The sequence below is a fragment of the Chelonoidis abingdonii genome, chromosome 4, assembly GCF_003597395.2.
Source record: "Chelonoidis abingdonii isolate Lonesome George chromosome 4, CheloAbing_2.0, whole genome shotgun sequence".
In the NCBI taxonomy this organism is placed as follows: Eukaryota; Metazoa; Chordata; order Testudines; family Testudinidae; genus Chelonoidis; species Chelonoidis abingdonii.
Genome location: NC_133772.1, coordinates 156,254,705 through 156,271,548, shown reverse-complemented (window position 1 = coordinate 156,271,548; position 16,844 = coordinate 156,254,705). Strand labels below are relative to the sequence as shown.

The following is a 16,844-nucleotide window of genomic DNA, read 5'->3' as shown; positions in this document are numbered from 1 at the left end:
ACTCCCAAGGGTCCCTGAAGAGAAGGAGCAGAGGGAGGGCTTTTTGGAAACTCCTCAGGCCCGAAGCAGGTGCCTGGCAAATGGCAACTCCACTACGGCAGTAAAATGTGAAAAATATAAACCTACCCAGCTTTAAACACTGCTGAAAATCTACAGAAGGTATTCGATACATACATTATATCTGATATATCCTATTTTTACATCAAGGTTTCACAGTGGGGCTTTTGTAATGACACTTGAAGCTCTGACATCCCCTTCTACCCAACCCATCAGAATAGAAATAAAAAAGTTACCCTGTGACAATTAACCTTAAAATAAAGAAAATAAAATCTTTTTTAAAAATCAGACCCCAGATCTACTCCTGGCAGATCCAGAAGAGAAGGGACTAGAGCAGAGTGAAGGCAGGGTGGGTGGAATTCCAGCAGGGTTACATATTGACTGTATGTTGTAAGTTTGAGGCTGCTGTTCAAGGAACAGTGGGAATGTCTGCCTGCTCTGTCATCAGGGCATCTTGCTCTGTCACAGTGATAGGCACTACTTCCAACCTGACAGACAACATACAAAAATGTATCAAGGTACTAACTCCTACTAGGCCCAATTCTGTGAGGTGCTGAATACTGGAAGCTGAGGGTACCTAGCACCTCATACGATTGGCCCCACAACCAACCCCAGGTCAGCAGAGCACTTAAGCCCGTGTTTCGCTTTAAGCATGTCTTAAGTGCTTTGTTGACTTAAGCACACACAGAAGTGCTTTAATGAATCAGTGCCTGTCAATACAAAATGTCATCAGATTGAATTCATTGTATGATCCAGAATTGGACTGAGGCTTCAAAAAACAAACTCAGAAACAAAACAGGTCCATCATTTTAATTCTTCCACTGCACTCAGAGTAATTCTTCATTAAACTAAAGTCCCAAAAGTAATCTTGCTAAGCAGACGTATTTTTATTGCTTTCACAACTCACATTGTGTCTTAAGATTGGCATTTTCTCAATGCCTATTACCAAGATGGCATAAAACCAAGATCATCACCTACTGCATAAAGGAAGGCTATTAAAGTGAAAGGCTAACAATTCTCAGTGAGGGCACCCGCCAACTAGAAGTTTATGAAAGCAACTACAAGCAAGGGTTTTGTATGCACCATTGAGCATTGCCATCGCAGTCTAGCATCGGAACAAGAAGTTACAAGAACGAGATCATATCCTTTAAAAATAGATGGTGTAATTGGATTGGCTGGATTTTAATTTCTTCACTAAACTGGCTGTTGGTGGACTGGACACAGGCATACACACAATGGGCAGGAGGTTTCATTAAATGCTAATCATTTAAAAAGGGAGCTGGAAAAAATGCCAGGGAGAATCTAAGGAGCGTGAGTGGGGCTTGGGGTGGGAAGTGGGATTATTCTGGGCGGCGGAATCTTGTATGTATTAATTACCATTGGCTGGCTGAAACACAGAGTTTTTTTAAAAATTGCTAATCTTTAGATGTGACTTTACCTTATAAAGTAAAAAATCTTTCAACAGCTGATGATCCCAAGTCATTAACAGCACACTTGTATATTTCAATTACAAATATATTTTAAAGCTGCTGTACAAGTTATTGTGTCAGTTCTGGTTTTTTAAGATTTACCATGACTTAAATTCAGAGCCTCACATTTGTGCATTTGTTCAGCTACTTACAGCACCAAAAGTTGTAGAAGAGCTGCACTGCTGTGTGCCTATGGGGTCATCAGGTGTAGTAAGGGAAATAAAGCCAGAAGGGTCCCGGTAGGCAAATGAAAAAGGAACTAATTAAAAGTAAGCTTAAATATTAAAATGTGTTTCTGTTTAAATCTACACAAATACAGTCTGCCGTTAATGATGTGGATTGGTAAGAATTGATTGTAAATTTTTAATGTTTCATCTCACCTTTAAATCTGAAGTTTGAACCCGTTTTGAGAGTAGAGCTGTTAAAGCAATATGAACGGATTATAAAATCAAGGAAAAGCAATGCCACCTACAGGAGAAGCGTTGTCTTACAGAAAATCACTATCGAATCAGTGGCCCAGTCTCAAAGAAAAGGTGCAGTTCATGTAAAAGGATCGTATTTTGGGTTTACACTTTGTTGAAATGCACAGTGCCATTCTGAGGATGAACAATTCAGTACTGGACACTCCACTAACTGGAGTGAGAGCCTTTTTAGAACAGCTGTCCTGATTAGCCTTAATTAATTCTAGTAGCTTCCCAATTGGCTACAGGTGTCCTAATTAGCCTGCCTGCCTTAATTAGTTCTAGAAAGTTCCTGAGTGTTCTGGAATAGTCCCTGTTATCTTACCCAGGGAAAACGCACCTGCTTAATCTGGAGCTAATGTATCTACCTTCAACCACTCTCTTGTAGCCATCTGGCCTGACCCTGTCACAAAACACACAACTAAAGAGTGCAGGTAGTGAAAACAAGCCAATTGGACAGGTGGATTATAATTTACAGTAGCCACCATCATTCCTCCTCACAACATTTTTAAAAAGCTGAACTCTTGTGACAAGAAAAATATTTAAAGTTTTAAATCTCAAAGTCAAGTAGTTTGGTTACTTTATGTAGATACCCATGGTTGTTAGAAATATCACTCCAAAGCCTACATTAGCAATGGAAAGTCATTGCCCTAACAAAGTACAGTGTGGCTGTAATGACTGAATACTTCTAATAATAATATATGGAGATATACCTATCTCATAGAGCTGGAAGGGACCTTGAAAGGTCATGAAGTCCAGCCCCTTGCCTTCACAGCAGGACCAAGTACTGATTTTGCCCCAGATCCTTAAGTGACCCCCTCAAGGATTGAACTCATAACCCTAAGTTTAGTAGGCCAATGTGCAAACCACTAAGCTAGCCCTCCCCCTCCCTTCTATGGGAGGCAAGGACAGGGAAGAAGCAACTATCCTTCCCCCAACAATCCCTTCCAGGTTAGCCTAGCCAGCGTAGGGAGGATTTTCACAGTGACTTGATCCTGCCCTCACTCAGTTCACTGGGAGCTTAAGGGTTTGTCTACACAAGAAAAATTTCCACATCGTTATATCTATACTGTAGAACTCCCCATGTGAATGCTTATTCTAGAAAAAGAGTGGTCACACTAGAAAGTTATCACTATAACAACAGTGGTATAATAATGCTGGTAGATTTCCCCATGTAGGTAAAACTGATAAGTTACCAAATTCCTTGCATTATAGGTTGACAGAACAATTACATTTCAAGGGCAAACTCACAATTGCATACTAACAGAAGAGTGCAATCCAAGCTGGCCATGCTTCAGAGCCAAAGACTATGCAGTGAAGTGCAAAGTTTACAAGGAATGCTATGAAGGGACATTAAACAGAAGCCAGTGCCAGAATTTAACCAACTGACTCAGTAAATGCCTTGCCCTGTATTGTTAAACCTTAATTCCTATCAAGTAATCCATGACTAGGGTTTAAGTAATGTTCACTGGCACCAAACATATAAGTTTTTGAAGTTTGAAATACTGCCACATTTTGTAATATGTAACCAATATAAAATTATGGGACACACTCCATACCTTACTCAAGTAGTCCGGGTGATCTCAAAGCAACCACTCATGGATTCAAGATGGCACGATCTCGCCATATCTGATTAAACTATGGCACAGAAGCAAGAGAAGGTTTTCTACCAAAATTCAATCTCATTAAATATTCATTTAGCATCAAGATGGACCTCAGCAATCAAAGCTGACCTGATTAGCATGTTACGAGGACTATTTTAAACTCACAGGAAGTCATATTTTGACTTTTCAATTACTAACATTGGAAATAAATACGCATACGGAATTAAGCAGAACAATCTAGCATACATCAGGGTCCATCTTGTTATGTGGGGTTTGCATCGTGCCTAGCACAATGAGGTGCTGGTGCATCACTGGGGTACTCCGAGACACCACCACCATATAAATAATAATGTACAAACTGTAGTAAAGGATGAAAGGTATCAGGTAAATTTAGTATTTAGAAATGTAATATAAGTATTAATATTGTAACACAAGGGCCACATGACTCATGCCTGTAAAATATTTAGCTTAGCCAAATTAGGCCTTAGGATAAGTTAGCATAAGTAAGTTAATAATAAACCTGCTGAGCTGGTGTCTAGGTTTGTGATATGCTGATGTTTTGAAAATAACTGCTGAGTGATAAGGTGATGTAAATGCTAATTAACTAAAAACGTTAGCCTATGCAAACAGGGAACCCCAAACTCAGTGAGGTGTGGAAGTGCAAATAAGGAAAAGGGGTTAAAACCTTCATAAATACATATGAACCCAAGCAGGCATCAGCCTACCACATCAGAAAAGCTGTCTCCTGGCCCATGCGTCTCGGTGCGGGGAGACAACAAAAGGATGACCACTAGTGGTGGTGATGGTGATGATGATGATGATAGCAAGGATAAGAACTAACACTTTAGGCTTTTCTGCAAAGGGGAGGTTGTGACGTTATTGATATAAACTGGGACCATATAGAACATGGGTTGCAACCAAGGTTCTGTAGTGGCACCAAATCTTATGTAAAGGGGGTCATATAAGGTGTCTAAGACCAGGTTATGGGTTACTGGTTATGATTAAGCTGTCTGTATCATTTTTGTAGTTGAAGTTATAAGTATTAGCTGTATACTAACTGTATTTTAAATTGGTGCTGCAGTTCTGGGTGACACCCCAAACTAGTTGGTGTCAGCTCAGCTTAGCCTGCTTGATGGCCCATTAACGACCAGCACCTACACAATTGACCCATTGAAGAGGAGGCAAATACGCCTTGTGACTCAGCAAGGTATGCAGAAACTGGCCCATATGACTGCAAACTCCATTTTGCTGTAACTTTCCACAGCAGGAACAAAGGAGTATTCTTACACCTGCAAAAGTCTATATAAGGCGAAGGCCTCATCTCCATTTTGTCTTCAATCCTGCTTATACTCTGAGGAACTGTTCTAAAACTAAAGCTCAAAAGCGACTGAATGACCCTCCCAGATAGTGGATGTTCACAGAGACTTGATTTGAACCTGAGTTCAATTCATCCACTGCTACAAGCCGAACAAAGAATTTCCATTATGTTATGTAATTGTTCTTTAAACCATTTAGCTCTCATCTCTATTTTTTCCTTTTTTTGATAACTTTTAGATTTTAGATTTAAAGGATGCAACCGTATTGTGGGTAAAGCTTGATGTGTTATTGGACTGGGTTCTGGATTGGTTTTGGGATCATAGAAACCTTTTTCTTTACTGGGGTCTGGTTTTATTAACCATTCATCCCCAGGACGTGTGGGACTGGTGGTGATACTGGGAGACTGGAGTGTTTAAGGAAATTGCTTGTGTGACTTGCGGTTAGCCAGTGGGGTGAAACTGAAGTCATTTTTGTCTGGCTGGTTTGGTTTGCCTTAGAGGTGGAAAAACCCCAGCCTTGGGCTGTGACTGCCCTGTTTGAGCAACTGGTCCTAATTTGGCACTTAGGCATTTCTGCAAAGGGGAGGTATAGCTCAGTGGTTTGAGCATTAGCCTGCTAAACCCAGAGTTGTGAGTTCAATCCTTGAGGGAGCCATTTGGAAATTTAGTTGACCAGGGGGTTGGACTAGATGACCTCCTGAGGTCCCTTCCAACCCTGATATTCTATGTGAGTAATGCAAATACCATCATTCTGGATTGGTTGGTCTCTCCTTCACCAGACTGCACTGTGTGTATTGTTTGGTTAGCTAATAAAAGTAATTAGTTTAGAAAAATCTCTGTTGTTCACTATGGGGCAGGCTCTCTTCTATTGACAACCTCTCTACTATAGTCATTCTTGGGGGCTGAGCTCTCCTAGATTAAAGTAGGTGTAAACCTCCACCTTGAGGTGGGTAATTCGTTAAAGTAACCCATAACCTATGGATAAGGCCACAAAACTAAGTGCAGAACAAAAGCTAGACAAGAACCACCTCGAGTACAAACTCTTTATGAAGTATACATAGACATCTGCTCTTAAATTTAAGGTAAAATTCAGTCAGGATAAGGAGTTTCCTCTTCGGGAAAAGTGGGTGACCTTCAGCATCCTACACACCCTCCTATTCAGATAGGCTTTGTTATGCAATGCTTGGATCTGATTTGTTTGAACTCAGCACACTGTATGTGTCTCCGATTCACCAGTGTAGCCCTCCCATCTATACAGCTGGCCCATGAATAGGACATCAGTCTAGGTTACATTTCAGTTCCATTTTTCGCTCTCTCTTGGTGAGGCTGCTTTGTCAATATTAACAAATCATGTTTGTCCTCTAAGACGGATACTGCCTGTGGTTCTATAGCGACTGACCCACTGTCTCCTTATATCTCATCCTGACTCCGCTGTCTAGAAGACATTCTGTAGAGGAGCCATGAACAGCTTTAGAGATAGCCTCTTTGAGTTAATTTACACTCTCTCTTCTCTCCAGAGGATCAGATAACATGGTCAAAGATCTCACGATGGGAAATTCTGTTAAAAAAAAAAATTCAAATTCAAATACAGGTTTTTAAATGGCCCACTTGTATTTAAACACTAGCTCTGGATATGTTCTGTCACTACACTCCTGTACTTAGCAAATGTCAGACAAATGCAGATGGTCTTAAGCATTATTCCTAAGGGGAACATAATGATACTCATGGTAATGACTAGCTCTAATAGGTAATTTCAAGTTAGAAACCATGTATCCTTAAAGTTTCCAGTACAACATTGTTACACTTCAGATATCCAACAGTAACTCAATTGTTCCATTTAGCAAAACAGCACTCCCACATCAACTATTCATTTTTCTCTAGTGCTTTTTGGAGATTCACCCTTTTTTTTTTTTTGAAGAGTTTAAGCAGTTTACCCTTTTCCAATCTCCACTTTAAATGCCTATTGGTATAAGTGTACAAAAGGCCTAATTTCACAGAGCCTTGTGACACTTTTCTGTTTCCAGCACTGAAGAAAGAGTAGTAGTCTAGGGCACTGTTTCTGTAGGATACTTTTATCAAGTTGGAATTTGCTAGGTTTTGCTGTAGGAGATTACAAGACAGCATTTCAGAGGACAGACATTTTCAGGAGCTATAATGAACCTAGACTGCCTTATAATTCACTATAAAAGCATCTGTACTATGCTCTTCAAGGTAAGTAAAATGTGCAAGATGTTAACTAAAGCATTTTATTACATGAGCAAACTCAGGGCTTGCCAGCTATTGTTTTCTTCCAAACAATTAACAGACAACTTTACAGTAAATCGTAGGACTGGAAGGGACCTCTAGAGGCCATCTAGTCCAGTCACCTGCACTCATGGCTGGACTAAGTATTATACAGAAGGCCATCCCCAACAGGTGTTTGTCTAACCTGTTCTTAAAAAAACCTCCAGAGGTTGATGAGAACAATTTTTCTCTCTCCTCGTTGTAACAATCTTTTATGTACCTAAAACTGTTATCCTGTCTCCTCTCAGTCTTCTCTTAAACAGACTGAAAACAATTGGGTTTGTTTAATCTTTCCTCACAGGTCATGTTTTCTAAACCTTTCATCATTTTTGTTGCTCTTCTCTGGACTTCCTCCGATTTGTCCACATCTTTCCTGAACTGGACACAATATTCCAGTTGAGGTCCAATCAATGCGGAGTAGAGTGGAAGAATTACTTCTCGTGTTTTACTTACAACACTCCTGCTAACACATCCCAGAATGAGGTTAACTTTTTTTTTTTTTTTTCTTTTGCAAGTGTTACGCTATTGCTCCTTTGTGAACTTGTGGTCCACTATGACCCACCCCCTCCCCCGCAGATCCCTTTCCACAGTACTCCTTCCTAGACCGTCATTTCCCATTTTGTAGATGTGGAATTGACTGTTCCTTCCTTAGTGGAGTACTCTGCATTTGTCCTTATTGAATGTCATCCTATTTACTTCAGACCATTTCTCCAATTTATCCAGATCATTTTGAATTTAAATTCTATCCTCCATAGCACCTGCAACCCCTCCCAGCTTGGTATCACCTGCAAATTTTGTAAGATGAAGATACTGAACAGAACCGGACCCAGGAGAGATTCCTGCAGGACCCCACTCAATATGCCCTTCCAACTTGATTGTGAACCACTGATAACTATCTCTGGGAATGGTTTTCCAATCAGTTTTGCACCCACCTTATAGTAGCTCCATCTAGGTTGCATTTCCCTAGTTTGTTTATGAGGTCATGCAAGACAGTATCAAAAGTCTTACTAAAGTCAAGACATACCACATCTATCGATTCCTCCCACCCACAAGGCTTGTTACCCTGTCAAAGAAACCTACTAGGTTGGTTTGACATGATTAGTTATTGACAAATCCATGCTGTTACTTATCTTATCATCTTTTAGGTGTTTGCAAACTGATTGCTTAATTATTTGCTCCATTATTTTTCCAGGTACTGAAGTTAAGCTGACTGGCCTGTAATTCCCCAGGGTTGTCTTTATTTCCTTTTCATAGAATGGCACTATAACTGCCCTTTGCCTCTCCTTTGGAATCTCTCCCATCTTCCATGACTTTTCAAAGATAAAATGCTAATAGCTCAGTTATCTCCTCAGTCAGTTCCTTCTATTCTAGGGTGTATTTCATCAGGCCCTCGTGACTTGAAGACATCTAACTTGTCTAAGTAATTTTTAACTTGTCCTTTCTCTATTTTAGCCTCTGATCCTACCTCATTTTCACCGGCATTCATTGTTAGACATCAAATTGCTACTAAAAGAAAATGTTTTTTAAAGGAACTAAACCTGAAATTCTTTTTCCTCCACAAATATTTCAACATAACAAGCTTCCTTTTAAAGCCTGTGTTGTGCAAGTGTATTTGCAGACTTGGGGCCTTATCTGATATCTATTTTTAAAACTTTTTATTTCACTTTTAAGCTTGATGTTTTGCAAAGTTAAAGTCCCCTCATCTGGCACAATTAAACCAGCCATTTCCAATATTTAGGTAGCGCATCAACCAAGAAGTTGAGAGAAATACTATTCCCTCCGAAGCTATTAAACGTTGCCATTCAGACCTCTCTATACTACAATACCACATCAGGGAACCCGGTTCCAGTTTGCTTGTCCACAGCCCAGTTACAAATGTAGTTCCAGTTTGCAGTGTGAACTGGACATTAACCTTGTTTCCCAACCAGTCTAATGTCTTGCTCATGGAATGTCTAACCATACTTGTATGTATCTGTAACTGCTGCATACTGTAGCATTGGGAATGGTGGCTGAATATTACTTGTCTTCTCACACTCACCCACCAGCTCAAATTATACTAGGTAAACCACACTGTCAAGAATTCACAAAACTATCTCCAATATTCCAATAAAAAATAATACCCTGCCATTTTTTTTCCTTCGGATGTTCAAGATGTGAATGTCCTCACTCCGATACTCCTCATCATGTTTCTCCAGTGGAACCTTTTCCAACTCAAAGTCCTTCTGGAGCAGCTGTTATTAAAACATAAAAGGCAGTAAGCAAAATACTTCTAGCAATGTTGACATTTCTATATACCTTTAAGCGCATTCATTTCACTGACGGTCCTAAAATATTCTGCATAAAGCAGCTATTCTTCAGGAGGTAAGATCGCACAAAGGATCCTTCTCTTCCACAGAAGTTTGTTGATTTAGCTAATTAACAATCTTTTTTTTTTTAAACACCACGCAGCACAGTTATTTTAATTTTAATGTATCTGGTGCAAATCCAGAGTCAGACAAGCTTCCCAAAATTTAAGAACCAACAGGAAAACCTAAAATCAGTCAAAATAGTGTTTCAATTTCTTAAATCTCCAGTTCCTAAATTCCAGTTAAAAGGCTCTTCCACAAAAACTGAAGTACTAGGCCGAACCACATCATATCATCATCCATCCTTCCCCCAACCTCCCTAGATGCCAGTGAAAAAAAGATGGCCTTTGCAGCATGCCTGGGAAGTTAACAATCTGGATTCTGGCAAGCCAAAGAAGGAACCTCATGAGAACATCTGACCCGCTCTTGTTCATACTGTGGGAGCACTGGCTCCAGCACCAGCACTGATCTCAACTCTTGCAACAAGGCAGTATTCCTCAGGTAAGCAGGTTCCAAACCATTCAAGATATTGTTAGGGCCACTACCATGAAACATACTCCAAAGCCAATGCAGTGCTCAGAGTATTGGTAATGCTGGCATACACAGACATTATTCTGAAATTCTTGCCCTCTTCCCCAGCCCATACCATGCATTCTGTGGGCCCGCTAGTGCTCATGTGCAACAGCTGCGCTTTGCAGATGCAGAGCCAAACTTTGGACTCACTAGCCCCTTCACCACTTCTGACTATTTGGCCTACAATACCTCTGGGGAATCCAGCTGCTACCCGATTTGGTTTTTCTACCAGCTATGAAGTACTATGCTGTGACAACGAGGTTCCCAGACCAAGATATAATTCCTCTATGCCATGTACTCATGCTCTAATATTGACATATAGAGGGAAAATTTTGAAAGTGCTTAAGGTGGGTATGTTTACACAGCAATTAAACACCCATGGCTGGCCTGTGTCAGCTGACTCAGGCTCACAGGGCTCGAGCTGCAAGTCTGTAAAATTATAGTGTAGACTTCCAGGCTTGGGCTGCAGGGTCCCAGAGCTCAGACTCCAGCCCAAGCCCAAACACCTACACCGCTGTTTTACAGCCCCACAGCCCAAGCACCGCAAGCCCAAGCCAGCTCACACGGGCCAGCCGTGGGTGTTTAACTGCTGTGTAGACATACCCTGAGTGACTTAACAGTTTAAACCTGATTTTCCAAGCTCATTTACGCTCCTAACTCACACTGACACTTCTGAATATGCCAAAAGCCTATGCTTTCAAAAGAACATTTTGAAGAGATTTCTTTAAAAAAACTGAAAGGACTAATTTTGACTCTGAGACCCTGTTTGGGAATATCAAGCCAGCTGTTGGGGTAGGGGGAAATCAAAATGCTAATGTATTCATGTCTATAAAGCTGACTGCATTATTCTTTTTGCAAATACTGACACATACATGTGGTGCTCTTTCATTAATTTATAAGATCTTTCAAGCAGCACAGACAACTATTTGACTACCTTTGTGAGTCTGGTTTACTATGCTCACAATGAATGTGAATTTTCAAAAGCATCAACGCAGAACTAAGGTGTTTTAAAAAAAAACAACAACAACAAAACAACAAAAAAAAAAAAGAAGAATTTCTTTTCCCAAAAAAGGAGGAGATTATTTTCGCTAGCATCTACCAATAAGTCAGAAAATACAATTTAAGGAACTGGTGATTAACTCCTTCCTTGCATCTGTAAAAGTGTTCTCATTCAAAGTCACATGGAATTTTCCCACAACAAACATACTTGATTTGTACTATGCATTGTACTTGTACAGACACAGAAGGGTCTGTGGATTTCAACTGAACCATTACACAGTCCTCATATACACAAAGCATGTGTGATGGCAAAGGACACTTACCTCAAAGTATTTTCGCTCTATTTCCGGGTTCTTACCCATAGTCCTTTGTTCGTAACAACATATGATACAGGTATCAGGACCTGAAAGGTCTTTCAGGGTCTTCAGTAACGGCTCTAATGACTGCCCAAAAGAAATCAAGTATTTGCCACTTAGGCTTCAAAGTTCACTTTACTGCTATTACATTCCATAACTAGAGCCAAGTTTCACTGAACTGGACACTTTCTTATTTTACTTTTAGGACAGCTAGTTATATTTAGCACAGTACTAGGACAAGTGACATGTAGGTAGCAGACAGGATAAATGGAAAAACAAGTTACAATAAGCGATTGCTTAGAAAAATGGCCTTTTACACATTTTACATACATAGATCAGCCTATACATCTATATCATTTAAACCATGCATATCCTACACTGCTAAAGTAGCTCTTTCCTTGAAATATGCAAGATTTCTTTTTCATCACAGCAACACATTGGACTTAGACACCTGTTTTCAAAAATTTAAAAAAATCTAACCAGACTTAATTTAAAGATGTGATTTAGGCTAGAGATTGTCCTCCAGGAAAAAATTGCTCAGAGTTATAGGGAGGAGGATCTGGACGCTGGTGAGAAAACTAAAAGTAGAGTCAGGAGCACTAGTTCCTAGAGATTGCTTCCCCAGCCCAGATCTTGTGCTAGCCTCAGCTCAGGTGTACCACAGGGAGAGAGTTCTGCAGAGGGGGTTGGACCAGAAGGGCCACTTTCTGAAGCATGGTTTCTCTTCCCAAACAGACCCATAAGGATTACCTACGGGAGATAAAACTGAGCCTTTAAGCATCATCTTATATGATTTCCATCAATAGACGGTGAAACTCTCCAGTATCAGCTAGCAGTGTTTTATTTCCTTACAACTCCATGGGAAAAAAAGATTGGGCACAATTCTGAATTATTGCTCTCAAAAGACCTGATTCAGGCCTCATGCCACATGATCCTAAATGTGTTATTTGCTCATTCTTAAAATTACAGCTTTTAAAATTCATCATTCAATACTCAGCCATCAAATAATGTTCCTCTGAGCCACACAGATTGAAAACTAGTGGCAATATTTATTTAAAGATTTCAATATGAACTGCAGCCTCTCACACCAAATCCAAAATTCCCAGGTTCTTTCCAATCAAACGCATTATTCCTATGGTTTTCAAATAGTTACCTCCTCATAGTAAATGCAGTCTGCCATAAGTATATAATCTGGTGCAGGCAGAAATTCTTTTACATCTTCACCCCTAGAAAAAGTGAACAGGTAAATATAAAATGCAAATTTTAATTATAGAAAAAAAATTGTATGCTTTAAAAGTATAACATTTAGCGCAAAATCTATATGACTTTGGGTTAAGTCCTCCATTACTTATTCCACTGTATATTTTAGGGGAATTTCCATTTTTACAAGTAATCTATCATATCACATTTTCCAAACATATTTTGAACTTGGACTGTAAGCTCCTTGGGGCAAGGCTCTCCTTTTGTTTTGTTTGCACAGTACCTAGCCCAAGGGTGTTCTGGTCTGTGATTAGGGCTCCCAGGTGCTCTGATAAAACAAATATTTATTATTAAAGTTCTACAGCAATTGTGTATAAATTAAATATCAAGATTAAAAGATTATACAAACCATTTCAGTACCTTGGCTTCCACTGAGCCTGTGACAAGATGCTTGTTCTTTTCAATATTAATATTCAGCAAATCCTGAAGTTCCTCAAGATCAGTAACCATAACATCTGCCCTACAAAATAAATATTTTTAATTCACAAAAAGGAAGCCTAGAAACACAAATTTGAGACTCCTTATTGTTTGAAAATAAACATTTCTGTAACCTCTTTCATTCCTTTTGGAAAGCTACTGCAAACTAAAGTCATGACTTAATACCCGCTAAGTTACTTCAGCAATTCACACTCCTGTTCTGATGGAAAGACTTGGCTCAAGAAATGCAACTTGCCATAAGATTTAAGCGGGTTACACCAAGAAAACAGGATTCTGCTACAACTCCCACAAAGTAGGATCATTGTATAAAAACAGAGTAATATTTGTACTGAAGGCCCCACCTGTACTTTAAACTAAAGCACTCCCAGGTGGGTTCCAATGTAAATTTGCATAACTTCAGTTAAAGGCCCATCTTTAGAAACTGACTGGGATTTTGTTACTCTCTTTGCTGGTGGTCACTCAGCATAGTCTACACTGGAAAAAACAAACAAACAAAAACCCTGGAGCATGGCCACGACCAGCCCAAGTCAGCTAACATGGGCTCACGAGGCTTGGGTGCAAGGCTAAAAATTGTTTGGGCTTGGGCCGGCACCTAGGCTCTGAGCTCCATGCTAGATTTCAGAGCCCAAGCTGGAACGTCTACACTGCAATTTTTAGGACCAAGTCAGTTGACCCCTCAGGCTCTGTGACTTGCTGCCATGGTTGCTTTTTTTACAGCACAGATCTACCTTTTGGGTACGTCTACACTGAACATTAAGCCCAAGTGTGTGGGACCCAGGCTTGTGACTAGGTTTTTCCAGGCCTGTGCTTGAGCCTCCACACCGCGCAGTAAATCTGGGTTTACAACACCGGACCGGGTCTCACAGCCCCACCGCAGGACACAGCCCTTCTGACTCAGGTCTGCAGCTTGAGCTGCGTCCACACTCCAGACTGACAAGGCGCAGCCCCAAGTCCCAGCAGGATCCCAGTCCCCAGGCCCTGCTGCTGGCTGTGCCCCCGATTCCCGCACAGACAGAAGGCGGGGGTGGGGGGAGGGCTCGGCCTCAAACCCGACTCACACCCCCAGCTGAGTGTGTGGCCTGGACATACCCTGAGAGCAGCCCGACCTCGGGGATCAGCAGCGGGGCCCTCACAGCGCCCCCCTTTCAGTGAGCTAAGGCCCCAGGTCCGACCCGCCAGGCCGTGGGATTCGCTTGAGCTCGGATCCACCCTGGCAGCTGGGCCCATGGCCAGGGGCGCCCCACAGCCCGGCCCGGATCGGCCCGGCGAGCTCAGCCGCGCCTACCCCAGGGGCCGCCCTGATGCCACGGCGCCGGTGCCGCGCCCGCTCCGCACGGGCGAGCCGGCGCAAGGCCCAGCGGCCCGCTCTCCAAGAAACTTGGCCGGACCAGGGCACGTCCCACACCCACGCAGGCCCCACCCGCCACGACGCCGCGACGCTCCCAGCCGCAGGCGCCAGGCGTCCGCTTCATCCAGGTCGCACGAAGCGGCCCGCATGGCGCCGGCCCGGCTCCTCACAGCGCAGGCGCTCTCGGCGCGGCCTCCCCGCCCGCTCTGGCCTCCGCTCGGGCCCGGCTCGGGCCCGCCTCAGAAGACAGCCCCCAGCCCTGCCCCCCGCATCCCCTTTTCTCTGCGCAGGGCATGGTTGCCTTGCCCCGCCGTATCCAAGTCGTGCTCCCCCTTGACTGTGGCCCACCTCATGGCCATGCCCCCCCCAGCTGTACCCCCACCTGCCTTCCACCCCCTCAGCACCTACCCTCCCTGACCGTCCTGTCACCCCCCGGCCGGAGCCAGTGTCTCCACCAGTTCCCACTTGCTCCCCCAACATCCACCCGCGTCCCCACCTCCCCTGCCAGATGATGCCCAACATCCATCTCCCCACCTCCCTCACCCCATTGGCATCTCTATCCCTGCCCATCCATGCTCCTGTCCCCCCAGCGAAGAGCATGCCCTGCCCCTTTACCCCACACCTCTGCCCTTCACAGCTGGTTGGGGGAGGGGACTATTGCACCCAGTTTTGAAACCAGGTCCCCTAGAAGACTTGGGAACACACACACGCCTATTATGAATTTGGGCATCTCACAACCCACTTAGTATTTTTCCTTGTACCCTATCAGATTGTGAGGCTTTGCTAGGCTGAAGCTCCTTTCCCTCCCTCTTTCCAATTCTCTCCTCCCCTCCAGTCTTCTGGCGATTGTTCTGCATGTACAGCATAAAAAGAGAGAAAAGCAAGATGGTGCAACATTCAGACTTTATTCCAGTGGTTCTCAACCTGCGGCCCATGGCCTGCTTGCGGCCCAATCAGCACACCCCTGCAGCCCCTGTGACAGCCTCGGGGCCATACAGGTAATATTTACCCTCAATGGTAAATAGGCTGAGAACCATTGCTTTTGCTGCATGTACTGTCCACGATCATCAAATGCTTCCTGAAAGTAGAGTTCTCTGCGTCAGGGGTTCCCAGACAGGTTCCTGAGTTTGATGTTCTGTTGTGGGCAGATAGACTGCTGAGGCAACAACAGCGGTAGTTCGTTGCCCGGTGTGCTTAGCCCAATGACACGCCGAGATGGAGAAGCAGGATCCAAGTTTATCTGAGATCTCAAAAAGGTGCTGGGAGACAACCTGCCTCAAATCCAGCACGGGTTAATACAAGCAGTTACCTTTTTTATACTTTCCTTTTTGCTAAGCCATCCCTTCCCCCCCCCCATAATTTTATCTCATCTACAAATGTTGCCACCTCACTGCTCATCCCTTATTCCAAATCATTAACAAATATATTAGAGAACACCAGTCCCAGAACAGAGCAGTGAGGCATGCCATGGTTAACCTTGTGACATGATGAAAATTGATGATTTATTCCTCCTTTTAGTTTCCTTTCTTATCTCCTTTGTTTGAAAAAAATCTCCAAGGAGGTTGTAGGTAGTCAAATCTACTCAAAAGTACAGTCAATCATCACTTCTCATCCATTACTTCCAATTCTCTCATAGGTTTAGGTTGATTCAAACCCAGGGAAAAAATCTGTGGCAACAGGCTCTTAAGAGCTTTGACAGTGGGAGGAGAGCGTAGCTAGACAGAACTGAAGATACTTTACAGAATTGGCCAAGGATTCTGAGGGACTAGTTCTCCATATTTCTGCTTCCTTTTCTTATCTTTCTCTCCACACCTTGTCCATTTTCAAATCCTTCCTTCTTCATGGGAAGAATTGGACAGGAATTCAGAAAATGAAAAGCAGATGAATTCAATTTTTAACTCCCAAGGAATTTTCCCCTGCAAAGGCAGCATGTGATCCAGTTTGTCCCCAGCTTTGCTCTCCCATTGACCTTGTCACTAAGACAAAGTATGTTTTCCCAGGAAGATGAGTGTGAGCAACAGTGGTTGGTGGGAATTTTTTTCTCTAAATATGAAATGTCTCTCACCTGAAGAGTTGGGAAAGGAAAGTGGAGTAAAAAGATTTGTAAATATCAGTCAAGGATCTCTTCCTGCAATGACAAAACTTTCATTAGTTCAATGGCAGAAAATCTAGGCCTCAGAATGTCTTGATTAAGAGAACAGGAATCACAAGGTCATTCCCTAAGACAGGCATGAAGTGTGGTATGCCAAATCAGGCTTACCATTTCTATGATAAACTTGAATTTAAGCCTGTTGTTTTGATTTCTAAGAACTCTTGCTGACTCCAAATTTGTGAC

At 42.4% G+C, this 16,844-nt stretch overlaps 1 protein-coding gene and 1 long non-coding RNA gene across 4 annotated transcripts in view; one reads left to right on the top strand and one right to left on the bottom strand.

The window, feature by feature from the left end:
• Window positions 1–5,936: 5,936 nt before the first annotated feature.
• On the bottom strand, window positions 5,937–14,423 carry VCPKMT (valosin containing protein lysine methyltransferase). Of its 3 annotated transcripts, none has more exons than XM_075065818.1 (6): window positions 14,251–14,423; window positions 13,073–13,183; window positions 12,617–12,689; window positions 11,431–11,550; window positions 9,311–9,421; window positions 5,937–6,465 (listed from the first exon to the last, which is right to left on the bottom strand). In XM_075065818.1, exons 2-6 carry the CDS (start codon window positions 13,171–13,173, stop codon window positions 6,451–6,453), a joined length of 420 nt encoding a protein of 139 aa, XP_074921919.1. In that variant the 5' UTR covers window positions 13,174–13,183; window positions 14,251–14,423; the 3' UTR covers window positions 5,937–6,450. The 3 variants fall into 3 exon arrangements, with proteins under 3 accessions (XP_074921919.1, XP_074921921.1, XP_074921920.1); XM_075065820.1 differs by having other exon boundaries at window positions 13,084–13,183; window positions 14,251–14,419; XM_075065819.1 differs by lacking the exon at window positions 14,251–14,423 and adding an exon at window positions 13,503–14,092.
• A 579-nt stretch (window positions 14,424–15,002) lies between these two features.
• LOC142046800 (uncharacterized) overlaps window positions 15,003–16,844 on the top strand; it is a 47,302-nt gene continuing 45,460 nt past the window's right edge. The window contains exon 1 of the long non-coding RNA XR_012655857.1: window positions 15,003–15,507. This is a non-coding gene — a long non-coding RNA (uncharacterized LOC142046800). The remainder of the gene's footprint in view (window positions 15,508–16,844) is intronic.

Bases quoted from the DNA above. Each gene is read 5' to 3' on its own strand.
- VCPKMT (XM_075065818.1), bottom strand. From the start codon at position 13,173: ATGGTTACTGATCTTGAGGAACTTCAGGATTTGCTGAATATTAATATT. The intron at 12,690-13,072 runs GTTTGTATAATC...CACTTTTTCTAG, and splicing joins GAAGCCAAGGTACTGAAATG to GGGTGAAGATGTAAAAGAAT. The intron at 9,422-11,430 runs GTAAGTGTCCTT...TTTTAATAACAG, and splicing joins TAGAGCGAAAATACTTTGAG to CTGCTCCAGAAGGACTTTGA.